We start from the raw sequence: 17,038 nt of genomic DNA, 5'->3' as shown, positions 1-17,038 counted from the left end.
GTTTCTGATTTGCCGCTTTATTTATTATCTTATTTATATCCGGGAGCATAAACTCGGTGTTGGCCAGTTTCACTGGCTACGGTTTTCTGCGTATCAATCGTGCTAGTCTATCTTTCATAGCTCAGAATGTTTTACCGGCAATATCGCCAACAGCGCTGATACCTTTATCACGAATAACATCAATCGCTTCCATACCTAATTGTTTTGCAATTGGTATTGATTTTGGAGCCATTCTTCTGAATAAACTTTGAACAACATCGCCAAATCCATTTCCATAGGTAACTTTAGACTTAGTTAATCGTGAATTTATTACCCTGACCATTACAGGTCTACGTGGAGACTTATGTATAATCAAGTTATCTTTTAGTCAGTGTCCAATTAATCGCTGTAGTAATCATCAACGATTTCGCCGATGAGAGATCGATAAATATCAATATCCATAACGTTGTTTTCAAGTAATCGTTTACAGATATCGGATATCTTATTGATAATTTCAGGAGAATTATTCATGTGCGTTTTCCCCGGATCAGAACTTTCTAGTCGTTCAGCTCCAGCAAGGACATTATGACAAGGTAATGAAACGTTGTCAAATCCGCTTCCAATACGAGATGGGCCAAACGACAAGTGTTCTGGCGATCTTCTTTCATCGACTTGCTTTTCAAATTCCGCAAATCTATCCTTGTATTCGCCAGTGATTTTAGATACACCTTCCAATGTTCGAAATACAAAAGAAACCCAATTTCTTGCTGAAACATCGGCGATATTTTGATCTAACAATTTGGATATCCCCCTGCTAAAAACTACCCTTGCAGCGTCTTCTCGAAGTAGTTTACGACCTTCTTCGGGAAATCAGGCTGGCGGTTTTGGTTTTGATTTTAGTGGAACAAGATCCCTTATATCGCCGACCTCCTCGCGGGCTCTATCAACGCCATCAGTTACTTACTGAATTTCTTCTTGTAATTATGGTTGAACAGCTGGAAGATCTCGTAGAATCTTTTTTGTTTGTTTAGTTCTCGCTGATATCTTTTCAGTTTTCTCAGCCGTTTTCTCTAGCGGCGGAGGAAGAATTTGTGTGGCTTCAGTAACATGTTTAAATAATTGTTCTGCGCTTTCTGCAAATCATACTTCTGCTTGCTGATGAGCTTGTAGTTGTTGTTTGACAGAATCGCGCAAGGGAAGATATTTCTTAATTGTCTTTAATTGCTATTGAGCTAATCCAGCAGAATGAGGTTCCATAAAATAATTATACATTATCAATTGATATGTAATTTCATCTATGTAATTGAAAAGTAAAAACGGCAAAATAAAAGTGGCAAAATAAAAGTGAAAAGTTTCTAATATTATGTGCACAAGGCATATATTAAATAAAAAAGGAAAAATAAAAATGGGACAAAAAGTGGAAAAAAAAGTGAAAAATAAAATTAGTTGTAAAAGTAGAAGGTAAAAAAAAATAGCGGTTAAGTTTCTTATTCACTGCTTTTATCTTTCACATTTGCCTTTCACTTTAACTTCTCATTTATTTTTCTACTTTTATAAGTATATGCCTCGTGCACCTACATACTTGTTAGACCAAGATGAGAAGAAAAAAATAAGTTTACGCAAAGTTGAATCACCGCCAAAAATCGCCAGCGTGTACAGCATTGGTTTAGATCGCTTGTGTAGGATTTGGGAGCATGCGAGCACCAATAAAAGATTTCCCGCTCGTCTTGCTGATAAATATATCACTTACAGCATGGAAAAACTCAACGAGAAAATTAGCGCCACACGAGCCGACTATGACAGTAACAATGAAAATTACCGTGAGTTATGCGAAACCACTAAAAAGATTGAAATAATAGCGATACAAAAAAGAAAATTATATAATAAGTTTTAAAAAGAAACAAGTGAAAAGAATTTGAAGAAGAATCATCAGCTCTAGAAAATGAATTCGCCGATAAAACTGAAAAATCATCAACACTTAATACAAAATTGTCTGAGTTGGATTTCGCCTACAATAAAACAAAAAACGAACTCGCCGATAAAACTGAACAATACAATGAAATATATGAATCGATTACAAAAAATAGATCTCGATTAACGCAAAATAAAAAAATATGCAACAAGAGAGAAAATAAGGAAATGGGCTGAATCAGTTAAAGATACCAGGGCCACAATCGACGACGTTGATAAGTTAAGTAAAAAATTAAAATTTCCAATAATGGTAAGAACGATAACCAAAGAGATTTTATACGAATCTAAATATAAGTCGGAAGGAGCTCCGATAAATATTGTTGTAATTGTTTTACAGTTTCATCAGTCTCATCTCATTTTGCCGGAGAGAAAAATTTGTGGAAGCCAACACGATTAGAATTTTTCAATGATACAATTTTAAGTTGTTAGATCAACATAATATAAATGATTACGCGTCGTGGGGTGAATAAAGAATAAAGCGAGAAGAAATACATAGTTATTCTGAATCAGCTAATGTTGCAATTAAAGATATTTATCTTTAAAATAATCATTCAGGATTGTCGTCAGCACCATCGGTACAAAATGCTGTATCAAGACACAGAGTAGTTTATCTTAAAGGGTCTGGTAGTTCTGGTAAAACAACTCGGGTAATTAAATTATTTAGTAGTTGTTCAGATACGATTGTGTTAACACCTACACATCGACTTGAAAGAAAAATGAGAGAAAGAAATATAAAATCCTGTACTTATCATAGTTTGTTTTTAGATGGAACGGAGATACATGGACTTAAGAACGAATGGGCGAAAAATAAATACCTTAAATAATTGTTCGTAATGAAATATGTAAAGTGTCGCTGGAAGTATTAAAAATATTTCTTGATTGGCTATTAACAAAAAATACCGATGTGATTACCTGTAGAGATCATGGTCAATCACTGCCGTTTGTCGGGGATTCTCTACATGAATGGCTAAAGAATTTTGCTGATTACTACGAAGAAATAGATGATGACCATATATCCCTTGATGTAATTTTTAAAGAACTTAAAACGTTAATAAGATTAAAACCAAATGAGACTCAATGTGAAATATTACGTACAGTGATTTCGGAGACTCCAGTTGATGTTATTTGGAATACGTCGAAACCAAATGATCTGGTAGTTGCAAGTAGAAAAAATAGAGATACAATTCAACAACAGTTATTTTGTTACATAAAAGAAAGTTTCCAAATCTACCAGTACCATTGTGTTATCGACCAGCAGGTACACAAAAACAAAATATCGACGTTTAAACACCAGGCTTGACAGAAAAACAAAATCTTGTGTTAATGACATAGTTTTAGTTTCTATCAGTGTCGTTGAAGATGCATTAGCAATGAAAAAATCTTCGTGGAAATTAGGATATGCTCCAACTATTCATTCATCTCAAGGATTAACTATTTCTGATACTCGAGTTTGGATCGTTGATAACCGTATTGATTGGTCAAATTTAGTTTATCTCGCGGTTTCTCGAGTCAGAAGAATATATCCGCTAAAGAGAATTGTTATAGATTTTGCAGAAAACAATAACAACGATGAAGCTGATGATGATATGATTAAAAAAAATAATCAGTTATAAAAAGCATGACATAAATATATATACAATATTTTCTTTCGATGCTGAAAACTATCATGACGTTAAAACAACGATAAAATAACCATTGTGTAATCTGTAACACAGTCATGACGTGGCGATACCCAAAAAATTATCCAAGACAATTTACCGTAGATAAAATCAGTAGTAGTCTTGGTCATACACGAGAAAATACACTGTTGACCTGTCTTGAGTGTAATCGTTTAGAGAAGCTAGCACTTGCAATTTACAAAAGTGATCGCGGTGGTAATTGTGTATTTTTATGAATTACTTGTAATTGCTCGCGTACAAATCTACGTTGAGGAGCAGTCGAATCTAATCTGTATATTGCAGGTCGACCCACAGATGTAACCACGCTAGAAATTTTATGTGTTGTTATACTCCAAATAGGATCTGTCGCTCTTTTTTTTATATACCTTTTTCAAGTTCACCGGCTTCATATAAACATCTTACAGTCACATTACCTAGCACTAGTGCTTCTGAAACGTCGCGTCGTTGTACTGGTATATGTTATTTTTGTGATTACGCTGATGGGTTTCATGGCAATTCTGCGAGTGATTTCATTATTTAATGCAGCTATTACACTTGGTAATCTTGCAACCCATTCACGAAATCTTTTGTTTTTGTGCATTATTTCCTTGGTATATTGATATCCAAATAACCGCTCAACAAGTGTTCGATTTAATCGTTCAGCGATTGCCTGATCACGATGAATTGCAGTATGCTCTCGTCTAATTTCGACGTTATGTTTTTTCATGAACGATGATACTGGACCAAGAAATTATTTTCCAGGATCAACTTGTAAAGTTGTGGTCATCCAAGACCACCTTGTGGTCCATATAAATTCGTTCAAACGCAGATGCAACTTCAGCTGCTGTTTCAGCTGATAACGGTTCTGCTTCTTTATATCTACTTGCAACATCAACGACGGTTAACGCATATTTGTATGTTTGATGTCTATGTATTTTAATAGTATCGTGCGGTAAAAATAATAGATCTGCTTGATGAACTTCATTTGGAAGGTCGATGTCAAAATGCACGTACTGAATTCGATTAGGTGGTTGTAGTTAAATTTCCCGTATTGCCTGTCGTGCTAACCAATTTTCAGCAGCAGAACGCGTAGTATTTGCCGCGTCGGCGAGTTTATCAATTTCATCATTACCTTTCCAATATCCTTTTGGGCTGTAATAACTTGATTCCATTATTTTTTTAATCGGATGATGAATTACCGGCTCGGGAAATTCCATTTCAGGAAATTCCATTTCCTAATACTAGTTTACCTTTCATCGCAGATTTTATTAACAGTTAGCTAATGATTCTCGAAAAGATTTATTTTTTGTAGAATTTAATGCATGAATTAACTTCACATCTGAAATATGTCGTTGCTGAAGATCTTTACTTATATAAGCTACATCGTGAATATGGCATGCTTTATCAATCGCGTTTACTGGATATTCGCCAGGTTTTGCCTGATCTTGGTTATCAAGTCTGATATCAAGTCTGGTTCCGGGACCCCAGTAATTATATATAGGGATATGTTTTTCTTCTGGGTATTTCGTCCATGGTGCTCCTGGCAATTTTTCTAACGAAGCAGCGATATCACTACCTGCATGATTATTAGAAATAAATTTGTACTCGCGCGTACTACATTTCGCATACTTGCCTGTGAGTGCGTGTTAGCTTTTTGTTGTCACCATTGTTGTTAAATTGTTCGTGCGCGTAAACGCTCTGCATTTTACACAACATAAATCCATATTATTTAAATATGAATGTAATTGATTTCTCAGCGACACGAACGCAGGAACCAGTCAAACATCATCGGGTTTTACAAAATTCTATCTGAATGATAATAATAGGGCCATCTGGATCAGGTAAAACACAATTACTAATTAATTTGATAATGAGATGGCTAAAATGGGATAAGTTGTATCTTTTAGCTCCATCGGTTGATGACCAACGATGCTACGACGTACTTAAAGATTTCAATGAAAACGCAAGGATGTTGAATGAAGACGTTATTGAATTTATGACTGATATTGACGAAGCGCCGTCTGTTGATGATCTAGATGGACTTATTAACAATTTAGTAGTATGCGATGATATAATGCTGGATAAACAATCAAATCCAGCTAGAATATTTTCAAGAAGAAGACATGAAAACGCTAATGTGATTTATGTCACTCAACGATATACACAGATGCCAAAAGTGATCAGAGACAACTGTAGTATTTTAGTTGTATTTAACGGAGTTGATACACACACGCTGCGGAATATTCATCAGACTTGGTGTAGCGGCGACATGGATATAATTAAATTTAAAATCTTCTTTTGCCGGGCACAGTCAACCCCTCACGGATTTATAACAATAGATTTACATGATCCCCGATCACGATATCGAATCGGTCTCGATAAGATATTTTAGACAGAGCAGCATGGGAGAATGACCTCAATGCCGTAACCTATTTTTTTATACAATTTTGTCCCTGGTTTTTATCGCGTTTTCGAGTGGTTATTTACATTTTAAGGGTTTGATTTGACGATTTGAGGGTTCTACAAAGAGGTCGGGGATCCTCCCATGCTGTTAAAGCTGATTCGTTTACTGACGTCAATCAAAGAGACTTACGAAATATTGGCAAGTACATACGTTTGCTTGGTGAGCCGAAAGAGCACTATTTTCTGGAATTTATTAGTAGCGTTTTTTCAATAGTAGTGATCAAATTGTTTATTTCCTTTCTGGACATTTGCAGGTTTCCATTTCTGGTTGAAGGAATAAACAAAAGCATCTACCTGGTTCCAGCGAGGCGTTCTTAAGTTGCAACATCGCATTTGAAAATGAGTCTATTGAGTTATGGTTTTATCCGTTTACATAAGGACAACAGAGCAAAACTTTGACAGCAGTCTTCCAGTTTTGGCTCCGTGCTGCTCAGATGTGCCGTCGGCACAGATATGTACCAACGCTCCCTCGTCTCTCTTGGGGTTAAAAAGGCAGTATTGTATATGTCGGTGCCGTCTGTTAATTATTTAGAATTGCAAAATTAAGGTGCAATTTGCTTTTCTAGTGCATATATATTGAACTGCCTTTCAAATTTGCATGTCAGATGTTCTCTCTCTCTCTCTCTCTCTCTCACACACACACACACACACACACACACACACACACACACACCTCTTCATTTCATCCACACTATTGTCACTCTTTTTACATCAATGTTATTTTGTATTTCGTTTTCTGTTTCTTCGCCGAGTTTCTCTCTTTTGAATTTGACACAACGTATTTAATGTATTGAGTTAACTTCATTTAAAAATATATGTAAAATGAGCTGTCTGAACTTGAAAGTCTACACATCTACACGACGTAAAATGTGTGTGTGATTGTACGTTATCCATCTCGTGTGTTGCGGTTGAGTTTGTAAAAAAAATTGTGAGAATGTTTCTACACATTCATTTCATTTGTACAAGGTAAATATTTTTTCAATGACAAATGCAGAGGTAATTGTGTAATTGCTAGACATCATTTGAATAAAATTTTAAAGAATTTTAAATGTTGCATCAACAACTGGTATGACATTTTTTCCTATATTCTGCAGAAAATGTCAAAGACCAGCTTCATATCTTTTTATTGTATTTATCATCTCTTGACAAGCTTTCGCATGTTATCTTGCTTCATATATTCTGTGACGTCATGTATTACCCTGCTATGATATTCTGTACTTTAAAGTTGACTTATCATCATTTTTAATTGTGTAAAATTATGTTGTCTATCTATGATGTTACTGAAGTACTTTAATTTTTATATGTACAATTATGTTGTCTATCTATAATGTTACTGAATGTACTTTGAACTTTTGTGTACAGTTATGTTGTCTATCTATGATGTTACTGAATGTACTTTAATTTTTATGTGTACAATTATGTTGTCTACCTATGATGCTACTGAATGTACTTTGGTTATTATGTGTACGATTATGTTGTCTATCCATAATGTTGCTAAATGTACTTTGATTTGTATGTGTACAATTATGTTGTCTACAAATGATGTTAGAGAATTATTAATTCGTACTCTCCTGAGATTCGAACCCAGGTCCGTGGGTAAACGGCACCCATCGCCTTGTCGTGAGGGAATACGGGCTCGTGTATGCAGGCAAGATGATAGGTGCCGTTCACCCGAGTACCTGGGTTCGAATCTCAGTAGAGTACAAATTAAAAATTATCTAACCTGTATGATAGTAATATTTGTATTAAAATATTAATTCTGCCTACTATTATCAAGCATTCTTCTATAGAATCCAGAGGGAGCACTTTCCGTTCTGTCTGGTGTATACACACACACACACACACACACACACACATATATATATGTGTGTGTGTGTGTGTGTGCATGCCTGATATATATATATATATATATATATATATATATATATATATATATATATATATATATATATATATCTGTGTGTGTGTGTGTGTGTGTGTGTGTACATATACATTTATGCGTTTAGGTTGACTATGTGCTCTTGCGATCTCGTGATGTTCAGCTTTAATTTTTCTTTATTATGTAGGTAATACCCAGTCCCGCTAAATATTACATGGCAAGGAAAGATACATGTAATGTAGATGATGGTTCTGTCTATTACATAAATGTACACCCACATCCTTGACTGATATAACTTATAATTTGCTACAAGTGGTCGGACTTGTTGTACAATAAAAGGAAAGTACTTATTGTCAGCTTAACTATTTTTATATGATCAGTTATTTTGACACCATAAGCAATATAAACTGTTTGACCCATTTTCAGCCGTTAATCAATGTCAATAGCCCTTTTAATAACCTCTTTCTTTCTAAGCTATGTAAAACATTGTGTACCACCTTTGTTGGTATCTCTTATCTTCTTGTAACGTATATCCTGTACAAACGGAGAACGCTAATAAGCGGAAGGTCACGAACTTTTTGGCGCCAAATTTCAGCAACTCTAGATCAAGGAAGATAACTCCATAATAACTGGGAAATCACCGTACGGCTAGGATATTGTTCGTAGGTTTATTTTTCTGAACGTCTGAAATCCTTTAGTCGCTGACTTTAAATACACAAAAAGCAAAGTATTGGTCATAATTCCGAATGATTAGCTTCTTAGTATCAAATTATTAAAAGCAAACAAGGTTTAATGCGCTATATTGAAAGACTTCCACAGTAAGAGGGGGAGTGGTTTGATTGCAAATCAGTAAAGAGGGCCTCCGGAAAAGGGCCATTGAAATCCTACACCCAGTCTTTTCGACACATTTGTAGTAAACAAAGGAGAAACTAGCTATGCAGGAACCAACATGTGAAAATATCTGGAAAATACCCTGGACATGTGGACTTTTTTCAGCAACGTTATTTTTGTCACATTAGGTAGGTTTTTGTTTCTTCATGCCTCTTACGTAAATATCCTGGTAGCGTACTCTTGATTTAACGTAGGGTGCGAGACTGTTCTAGCATCTTGCTGGGAAGTCAACGAATCTCTGGAGAGATTAAACTAATTGGCAATGATTTAATAATAATAATAATAATAATAATAATAATAATAATAATAATAATAATAATAATGATGATGATGACGATGATAATAATAATAACAACAACAACAATAACAACGAAGACGACGACGATGTTGATAATGATTTGTAAAATAATGAAGAGTAACAGTAGTACTAGTAGTAGTATTCAGCCTTATATATAAGGTTTGATGAAGTTTCTTACACTTTAAAGTTTCATCAGTTGAGTACATTTCTAGATTTATTTTATACTTGTAATGCAAAATAGCAAATATCGATAAAAATCACGTTAAATCTTGAATGTATAAATTCAAGTCATGTACAGTACTCATGGAATCTACAGTAATGGCTTTGGGAGTGAAATAAACAAAACCTTCCCTTATCTAAACAACGTACAACTATTGCTGCTTTTCATCACTCTCGCCATGGTGATGATGATGATGATGATGATGATCATCATCATTGTCGTAGTCGTCATCATCAATAACATTGTATATTACACTTATGTTACTTCTGCAGGAATGGACTGACTGGAAGATTGATAAAGATTGATAAATACTTCCCCATCAATACACCATCCATGCCTCTTACCTAGTTGCCATTTCTCGTCGTTATTCAATGCATTACTTACTCTCTCTCTCTCTCTCTCTCTCTCTCTCTCTCTCTCTCTCTCAAAGCTTTACTCTGCTTTTGGGAATTGGATATTACAGTTGTAAGTTCCGTCAGGAAGGTCCCTTTCTTCAGGTATTTCGAAGAAAGACTGTATATATTACCAAGCTGCGTGGCTACAAAATTCGAATGTAAATATCTAATTATCTTGTGAAATGTTTAATTAAATTACGGCCCACCTCCATCCACCATCCTCTTCCAAGATGGAAATCGACAGGATTAGGAAGATCGGAAATTTCTGATGTAATAGCACGGTCATGTAACAGAAATCCGTCCCAATATGTGCCAATGTTTGATAAGTTTATTTTTTCAGATTTTGTATTTTTGTATCAATGAAATGTGCGATTTCATGGAAGAGATTGCCTGTATTGTATTGTATCATATATATCTACTGTCAATTCATTATTTTTCATGAGGTTTCATACCTGAGGTTTTAAAGAATTTTCGTTGGTATTTAAATCAATGGGAAAGACGGGGATCGTATATTTTACTGGTTGGGCGTTTTTCACTGAGATTTTATTTCATGGATTGTTGGCATCGTAGAATACACGAAACTGGTACAGCACGATTAAATATAAATTCATACTTTGGGTGTATGTGCCTGTCTACCTGTCTTGTATGTATGTAGGTAGGTAGGTATGCATGCATGGCTTGGTCCGAAAATCATCTGCCAATCCACCTCACAATCAGGAAACCTTATAGTAGTAGGAACAAAATTCATATAGTTATGTTCGAACAAGAATATAACAACTTAATTCTAATACAAGAGAGATAATTGTGAATATATATATATATATATATATATATATATATATATATATATATATATATATATATATATATATATATATATATATATATATATATATATATATATATATAGAAGCATATTTTTCGATGGTAATATTCGATAGTATTTATATGTGTGTGTGTGTGTGTGTGATCAATAATACAATAACGCCTAAAATCTCATCCAGCCAGAAAGCCATTTTATCATAATATATAATACTGTAAATAATTTGCAAATATCTCAGTTCATTTATGTACATTATATAGCAAGTATTTAATTTACATCGGCAATTATGTAAAATTTTAAAACATATGTCAGTGTGCATGATGAAGTGGATAAGTACTATCAGATTTTGATAGTAAATATATTATTTGTAAGGATATTTCATGAATTAAATATCTTCTATTTCATTTAAATTCCTAAAAGTTCAAATCCGCTTCAAATTATTAAATGTTATGTATCCAGTGTGAATAAATTTCATCAATCTTGTTTAAAAAAATCAAGAATATCAGCAGACAATTAGATGTTTTTTAAATGAGACTTTTTAATCTCACATGAATTTCTTTGAAACACGTAAATCAAAGTCATACCTGCATGAAATTCCTATATCTAAAAACTATAAGACCAACAATTTTCATCTTAAATATAAATCTTACAAAACAGTTTAAAATCCTACTTAGATTGGTGCATTACATTTTTGGTACAATGTAATGGTCAAAGGAGTATTTATATCTCTTGCGCATGTATATTTTTACAACGTTTTTCATTTTATGTATTATCTTACATAAAGTTAAAATTACTTGATTGTTCAGAGCATGTTTATGGTATTTAACCCAGACTTTATGGAATATGAAGAAGCAATCAGGGAATATAATTGTATCAAATTTGAATGGAATGGGGTGTGCTAGAGAACATTTCCAGATCCACAATAATTTCACGTTTGTCAAATATTTTCAAGGTTCGAAAAATATTTACAAAGTTTTGATTGATAATAAATGGCATTTCCTGCCAAAAAGGGCGCAATATATTTCGTCTTCCAGAACCTGTTCCATCTAAAAGAAGGTTAATTCTGTATTAATAAAATAAATAAAGATACTAATTCCTAATGATTCTATTTTATGCTATTACCTGGAATACTTCCTACTCATAGTTTCTTTGCACAAACGGGTACGTCAAATCATAATGAAAACATTGCTTGCTGGGTGCCGAAATTCACACGTGTCTCTGTCTTAAATCTGCTTTGCACGTTCAAAAATAGAAACTATTTGGCAAGATTAACAAACATGACTATACAGTATGTTGTAATATTACTGACTTCAGTTTGATTTTTTATAAAATGTAAATTTAAAATTTCCAGACGCAGAAGAAATTATTATTTTTACACATGTGCTACTGTAACACTACCTTTCGTTTAAAAAAGATATCTAAGAAAATTCTAACTATTTGAAAATGATATATAAGAAAATGATAACTTTAAAAAAAAATCTTAAAAAATGACAACTCTACAATCTCTTAAAGATTTTTAAACTAAAATACGTTTCTGGAAAATATTACCTTTTAAACATTCAAAATCTTGAATATTTTATGGAGTATTTGCAATGTGTAACTGAATTGCTAGTACTTTTGGCATCTATTTGAATATACGTTCCCGAGTGAGTTCCGATGATTAATAACGATATATTATTTAAATAGTTATAGCATATGCAATTATATTATGTACAAAGTGGAACCAATGTATTCCTTCTAGAGCCCTTGAAAACCTTGAACCGTTTTAAGCCAAGCTTGTTTAGTAATGTTGGATTGACTTTGTTGTTATTCAGAAAACAGGTTTTCAGGTGATCTTATCGTAGCCCCTAAATTGTTTTAACTTTTATATTAGGGGGGTGGGGATGTTATTTTATTTATGCGCTTCATCATAATGGGGTTCGCGTTTACTATTGACCGTTTATGCAGTAGATTTTATACGATATACAGGTATGCATGACACAACGCTGAAAAGCAGCATCCTGTATCGCCTGAAAATTTGAAAGATTTAAAAAAAACTAATTCTGGAAGATTGAAATAATTTTGAAAGTCACAGATATTTATTTTAGTTTTCTACTGACAGGTGTATTAGTGGATTTACGACCATCATCCGATCCATGTTACGACGCTGATAAGAAGATGAATGACTGTTTGAGCATTTTAAAAAATGATTCTGGGAATTTTATGCCTGATGATAACTTCATTTCCATGGTGTGCAGGTGAGAAATACTTAATATGTATGTGTTTTTAAAGTTACAGTTGATATTTCCATCCTTCCAACCAGCTATTTCCATGCATAACGAAAAATGCCCCCCCCCCAACTATTTGAGGCACTTTCTTTTTCATTATGTTTATTGACAATATTATTACTACTACTATTACCACTACTACTATTACTACTACTACTAATGTTGCTGCTGCTGCTGCTGCTGCTACTACTACTACTACTACTACAATAATAATAAGAAGAAGAAGAAGAAGAATAACAATAACAATAGCAATAAAAGACAACACGACGACGGAAAAGACCATAACAACAATAATAACAAGAAAAAAACAATTCGAAGATGACCATGACAAAGTGAAGACCGGTAGTTTCTTGTTACTTTTCTCTTACTATCCATCTACTTTTGAGCCACTTTAGCCCATAGGGTCATCTTGCCGGACTAGCGACCAGAAAAGTGTGGGGTCAATTCTTACCATCAGATCAGCCCGGATCAACAACTACTGTAGTGTTACCGTTGGTAAGGTAGTTTACTTCAATTATATCTGCTCTACAGTAACCACATTTTATTGTTGTGACGTTAAGCATAAACTCAACCCAATCTTTTCTTGTCAATTTTGTTATTGCTGATATCTGTATTGTTTTGGCATAGCTCTTCTTGTTTCTGCTGCTGATAATAAAATTATTTACTCATCCTTTTTCAGCCGCAACCTTCTGGATTCTGTTAATAAATGTATGGAGCGCAGCATTCCGTGGAATTGTGCTGAATTCTACTACTGGACCAGTATGAAGAACAAATATGTATATATTTGTAAATCACAGACTGGTAAGCATACAATCAAACTCTTGTAGACAATGGTGATACACGTCAAGCAACAATTGAGTAATTTAAGAAAACTAGAGCAATCGTGGTTTTTTTTATATAGCTTTAAATCTCACATAGAAAAACGAGAATATCAAAGACAAAATTAAAAATGACTTGACGAGAGCAATTATTTAAAAAAAGAGTACAATTTTATGACCATTCATGATATGTAAACAGCAAGAAAACGGTACAGTGTGTAAAATACAGCCCTAACATTTTAGATACCATCGTTACTGGAGACAATGTGTTCTGAAGGAACCAGGTGTCTGAGTCAATGTGCACCAAAAGTGGAAACAACTGTAAAATAATACAAGTGATCAAAAATTTAAAAAAACAACCTATGGAACAAATGGAAAAATGAAATATTAAATATCATAAAGGCAATAATTTCATAAAGGAAAAGAGATAAGACTGATATTACATAAGAATAAATTAAAAGATTAGAGAGAAAAAATAAACAGAATTACGGGTGAATGTTGAAAAATGATAAATAGAAGGTCAGTGTATTCGCACAAGAAAGGTCTATTTCATATTAATTATTTTATCTAAAAACTGGGTTCTGCAATAGACAATGTACTGCTTTTGTAGATTCACGTTTTACGGAAACCAGTTCTAAAGTACTAACTAGACCGTACATCTCATGCAATTCTTTATTTTGCTTTGAACTTCAGAATCAGTTAAAACAAACATTCAATTAGCGTGATAAACACGAACTTCTGACCATAATGAAACTCAATTTTTTTCACAAGCAAGCTATCTATCAAACATTTTGTTTCCATGATGCCTGTATCAAAATATACATATTACAGTACGATATACGACTGAAGCAGAATCACCCCAGAACTGGACAGCGGGGGTGGGGACATCTGTTTGTGGAATTTCCTACTGGCATTTGAAAACAAAACTGTACCAAATTAGTCAATATTGGTATACTAATTTCATATTTGTTTCAAGATGCGAAAGCTGATACCTAATTGTAAAATACCTTTCCGTGATGATACATTCAAATCAGATAACAACACCATACATGTCAAACAGTTTAATATGATCTGCAACAATTGACAAGTTTCACCTCAGCGAAAGGAAAACATTTACTTGATAATGAGACAGAAGGACTTAAAACTGACAAAAGATTTTGAAAGGCCAACATTTGCTACTGTGTCCGTTGCCTGGGAGCCCCGAGTGGCCGAGTGGTCTAAAGCGCTCTCCATTACGGATCACTGCCATCTCACCTCTGTCTGCGTGGGTTCGAGTCTCAGATTCGGCCAATGTGGGTATGTGAGAAAGCCAGCCAGTAGCTTCTCGTGAGTCGGTGGTTCATTCCGGAGGTTTTCCCGGGTTCTTTCTTCACCATTAATACTGGTCGCCATGTATAGCCTTTCATGTGCTGAAAAATGACGTTAAACCCTACAACAACAACAACAACAACAAGTAATGTTGCGTGCTGGAGAAAACTGTCAGCTGACGATCAGTGGCAGCGAGATTACTTCTTTATGCAAGATATTTTAATAGATGAAGGAATACATAAATTGCATTAAAGTATAAGTTTTCATGTATTTTGACTAGTGCATGGGTACCAAACAGAACATAATCTGTTTCAACAGTGGCAGACACTATTTAAAGGTTAGTAACGATATTAATTTTACGAACAATATTACAATACAGAAGAAACATTTATGGTAAACATTCGCAATTTATAGCATATTTAAAATGTGAAAGTATACTTATTTTAGTGGTGAGGGTATATCTTTCTTACCGATTGGCACAGTAATAAATGTGAGAATAACGCTGGAATAAATGAACGAATTATAGGAAGCTAGTGATTAGTTAAGTTGGGGTTAAACCCTACTATTATTGCGGTATAACAAAAGCTGGTAAACAATCTTTGACAGTACCAGAATAGCACAAATTTTAAAAGACGAAAGAGAAGGTACGTAAACTTATGTAGAGAAGGAGTACGATCACGATAGTTTTACAGTTAAATATGCCAATGCCATTGTCCATCTGACACGATTTGATACAAATACATTCAAATGACCCATAGCGATAACGATGTGTGGACAACGTTCAATTTAAAAAAGCAAAACTAAACAGAATTTATAGTAAAAAATTTACATATCCGTTTATATTGATATTAATGGTATTATTGATACTAACGTGCTCCTTAAATTAACTATTTAAAATAGTTAACTACCTAATGACTCACCCAGTTGCCTTGTTTACAGATCTATAAAAATGCTAATAACAAACAATGACACTTACATTGCAAAAATGCTTTAAATGTTTGTTAACAAAAAGCATCACCACCACAAGACACTATATTCTGCTCTTTATATTGCCATGCTTTTGAAAATGCGATTGCAATTGATCCACCAACAAAAATGAATGCTAACGAAGCTGTAAAGCTAATAATTTCAGTTCTTTTAGCCATTTCACATTCGACTAGAGTGTTTGGTGTGACACTGGTTAAACTTCTTGCCACAGTTCTTAGTGATACACAGGTATGCATCCATGTTTTAACACCTGCTGAAATAGGCACACCTGCCATTAGTAAAGTAAAACAGTATCGATGACATGATAAGCATGGCAACCAGTGAAAGTAAAATCGACCATGGAGAGTTCATTTTAATCATTTCAAATATTACAGCTACAAGAGATTAAAAAAACTGTGAAATCAGTCAGAAACTAAATAATTCAGAAAGTCAAACTGTTAGAGAATCACTGACGATGGAAAAAAAGGAGTGCAATAAAACATTTTAGAGAAATGAAAGAAGTTTACAAAGAAATAGATTGTAGTTTACTTAAAAGGAAAATGGAGTGAATCCAGCATGGCATGAACGTTCAAAAGTAAAACGTCAAGTATTGGATGCTGCAGTTTTGACTACGCTACATTTGCTCATATAATTGGACAGCTATGTTATAATTGACGATATTTTCAATGGATGAAATCTGTCTTGTCGATTAAACTGAAAACAGCTATAGTCAACTATCGATATCGCTGCAGAAAAGAGCATTTTGTTTTGGGTATTGCCACATTTCTGGTGACCTCAAGTACAATAATCTTTATTGTCAAGAATGGTACATTGTTAGTTTCAGCATCGTCATGGTTATTTACAACCTCTAAACACACGTGAGTAAATTTAAATTAGAGTGACTGCAAATGATGAGAACGAAGAAAGTAAAAATGCCGAGTCATTGAAACACAACACAAGAGGTAAAATCACTTCCATTAACAGCTTCAGGATATATATATATATATATATATATATATATATATATATATATATATATATATATATATATATATATATATAAACTACAATCCAGACATTTAGGATTCAATAGTTGGAAAAC

The 17,038-nt window shown here is 33.7% G+C and overlaps 1 protein-coding gene across 1 annotated transcript in view; it reads left to right on the top strand.

Annotated features, from left to right (window-relative positions):
• Nucleotides 1-8,789: 8,789 nt before the first annotated feature.
• Nucleotides 8,790-17,038, top strand: part of LOC149787774 (uncharacterized) — a 30,163-nt gene continuing 21,914 nt past the window's right edge. The window contains exons 1-3 of the mRNA XM_089973970.1: nucleotides 8,790-8,969; nucleotides 12,679-12,814; nucleotides 13,524-13,645. Coding sequence (XP_089830096.1) covers nucleotides 8,930-8,969; nucleotides 12,679-12,814; nucleotides 13,524-13,645 — 298 coding nt within the window. The 5' untranslated portion in view covers nucleotides 8,790-8,929. The remainder of the gene's footprint in view (nucleotides 8,970-12,678; nucleotides 12,815-13,523; nucleotides 13,646-17,038) is intronic.

The sequence above is a fragment of the Sinohyriopsis cumingii genome, chromosome 11 (genome assembly GCF_028554795.1).
Source record: "Sinohyriopsis cumingii isolate HCF-2022 chromosome 11, ASM2855479v2, whole genome shotgun sequence".
Taxonomy (NCBI): domain Eukaryota; kingdom Metazoa; phylum Mollusca; class Bivalvia; order Unionida; family Unionidae; genus Sinohyriopsis; species Sinohyriopsis cumingii.
The sequence above is the reverse complement of the archived record's forward strand: the minus strand, read 5'-3'. Positions and strand labels throughout refer to the sequence as shown.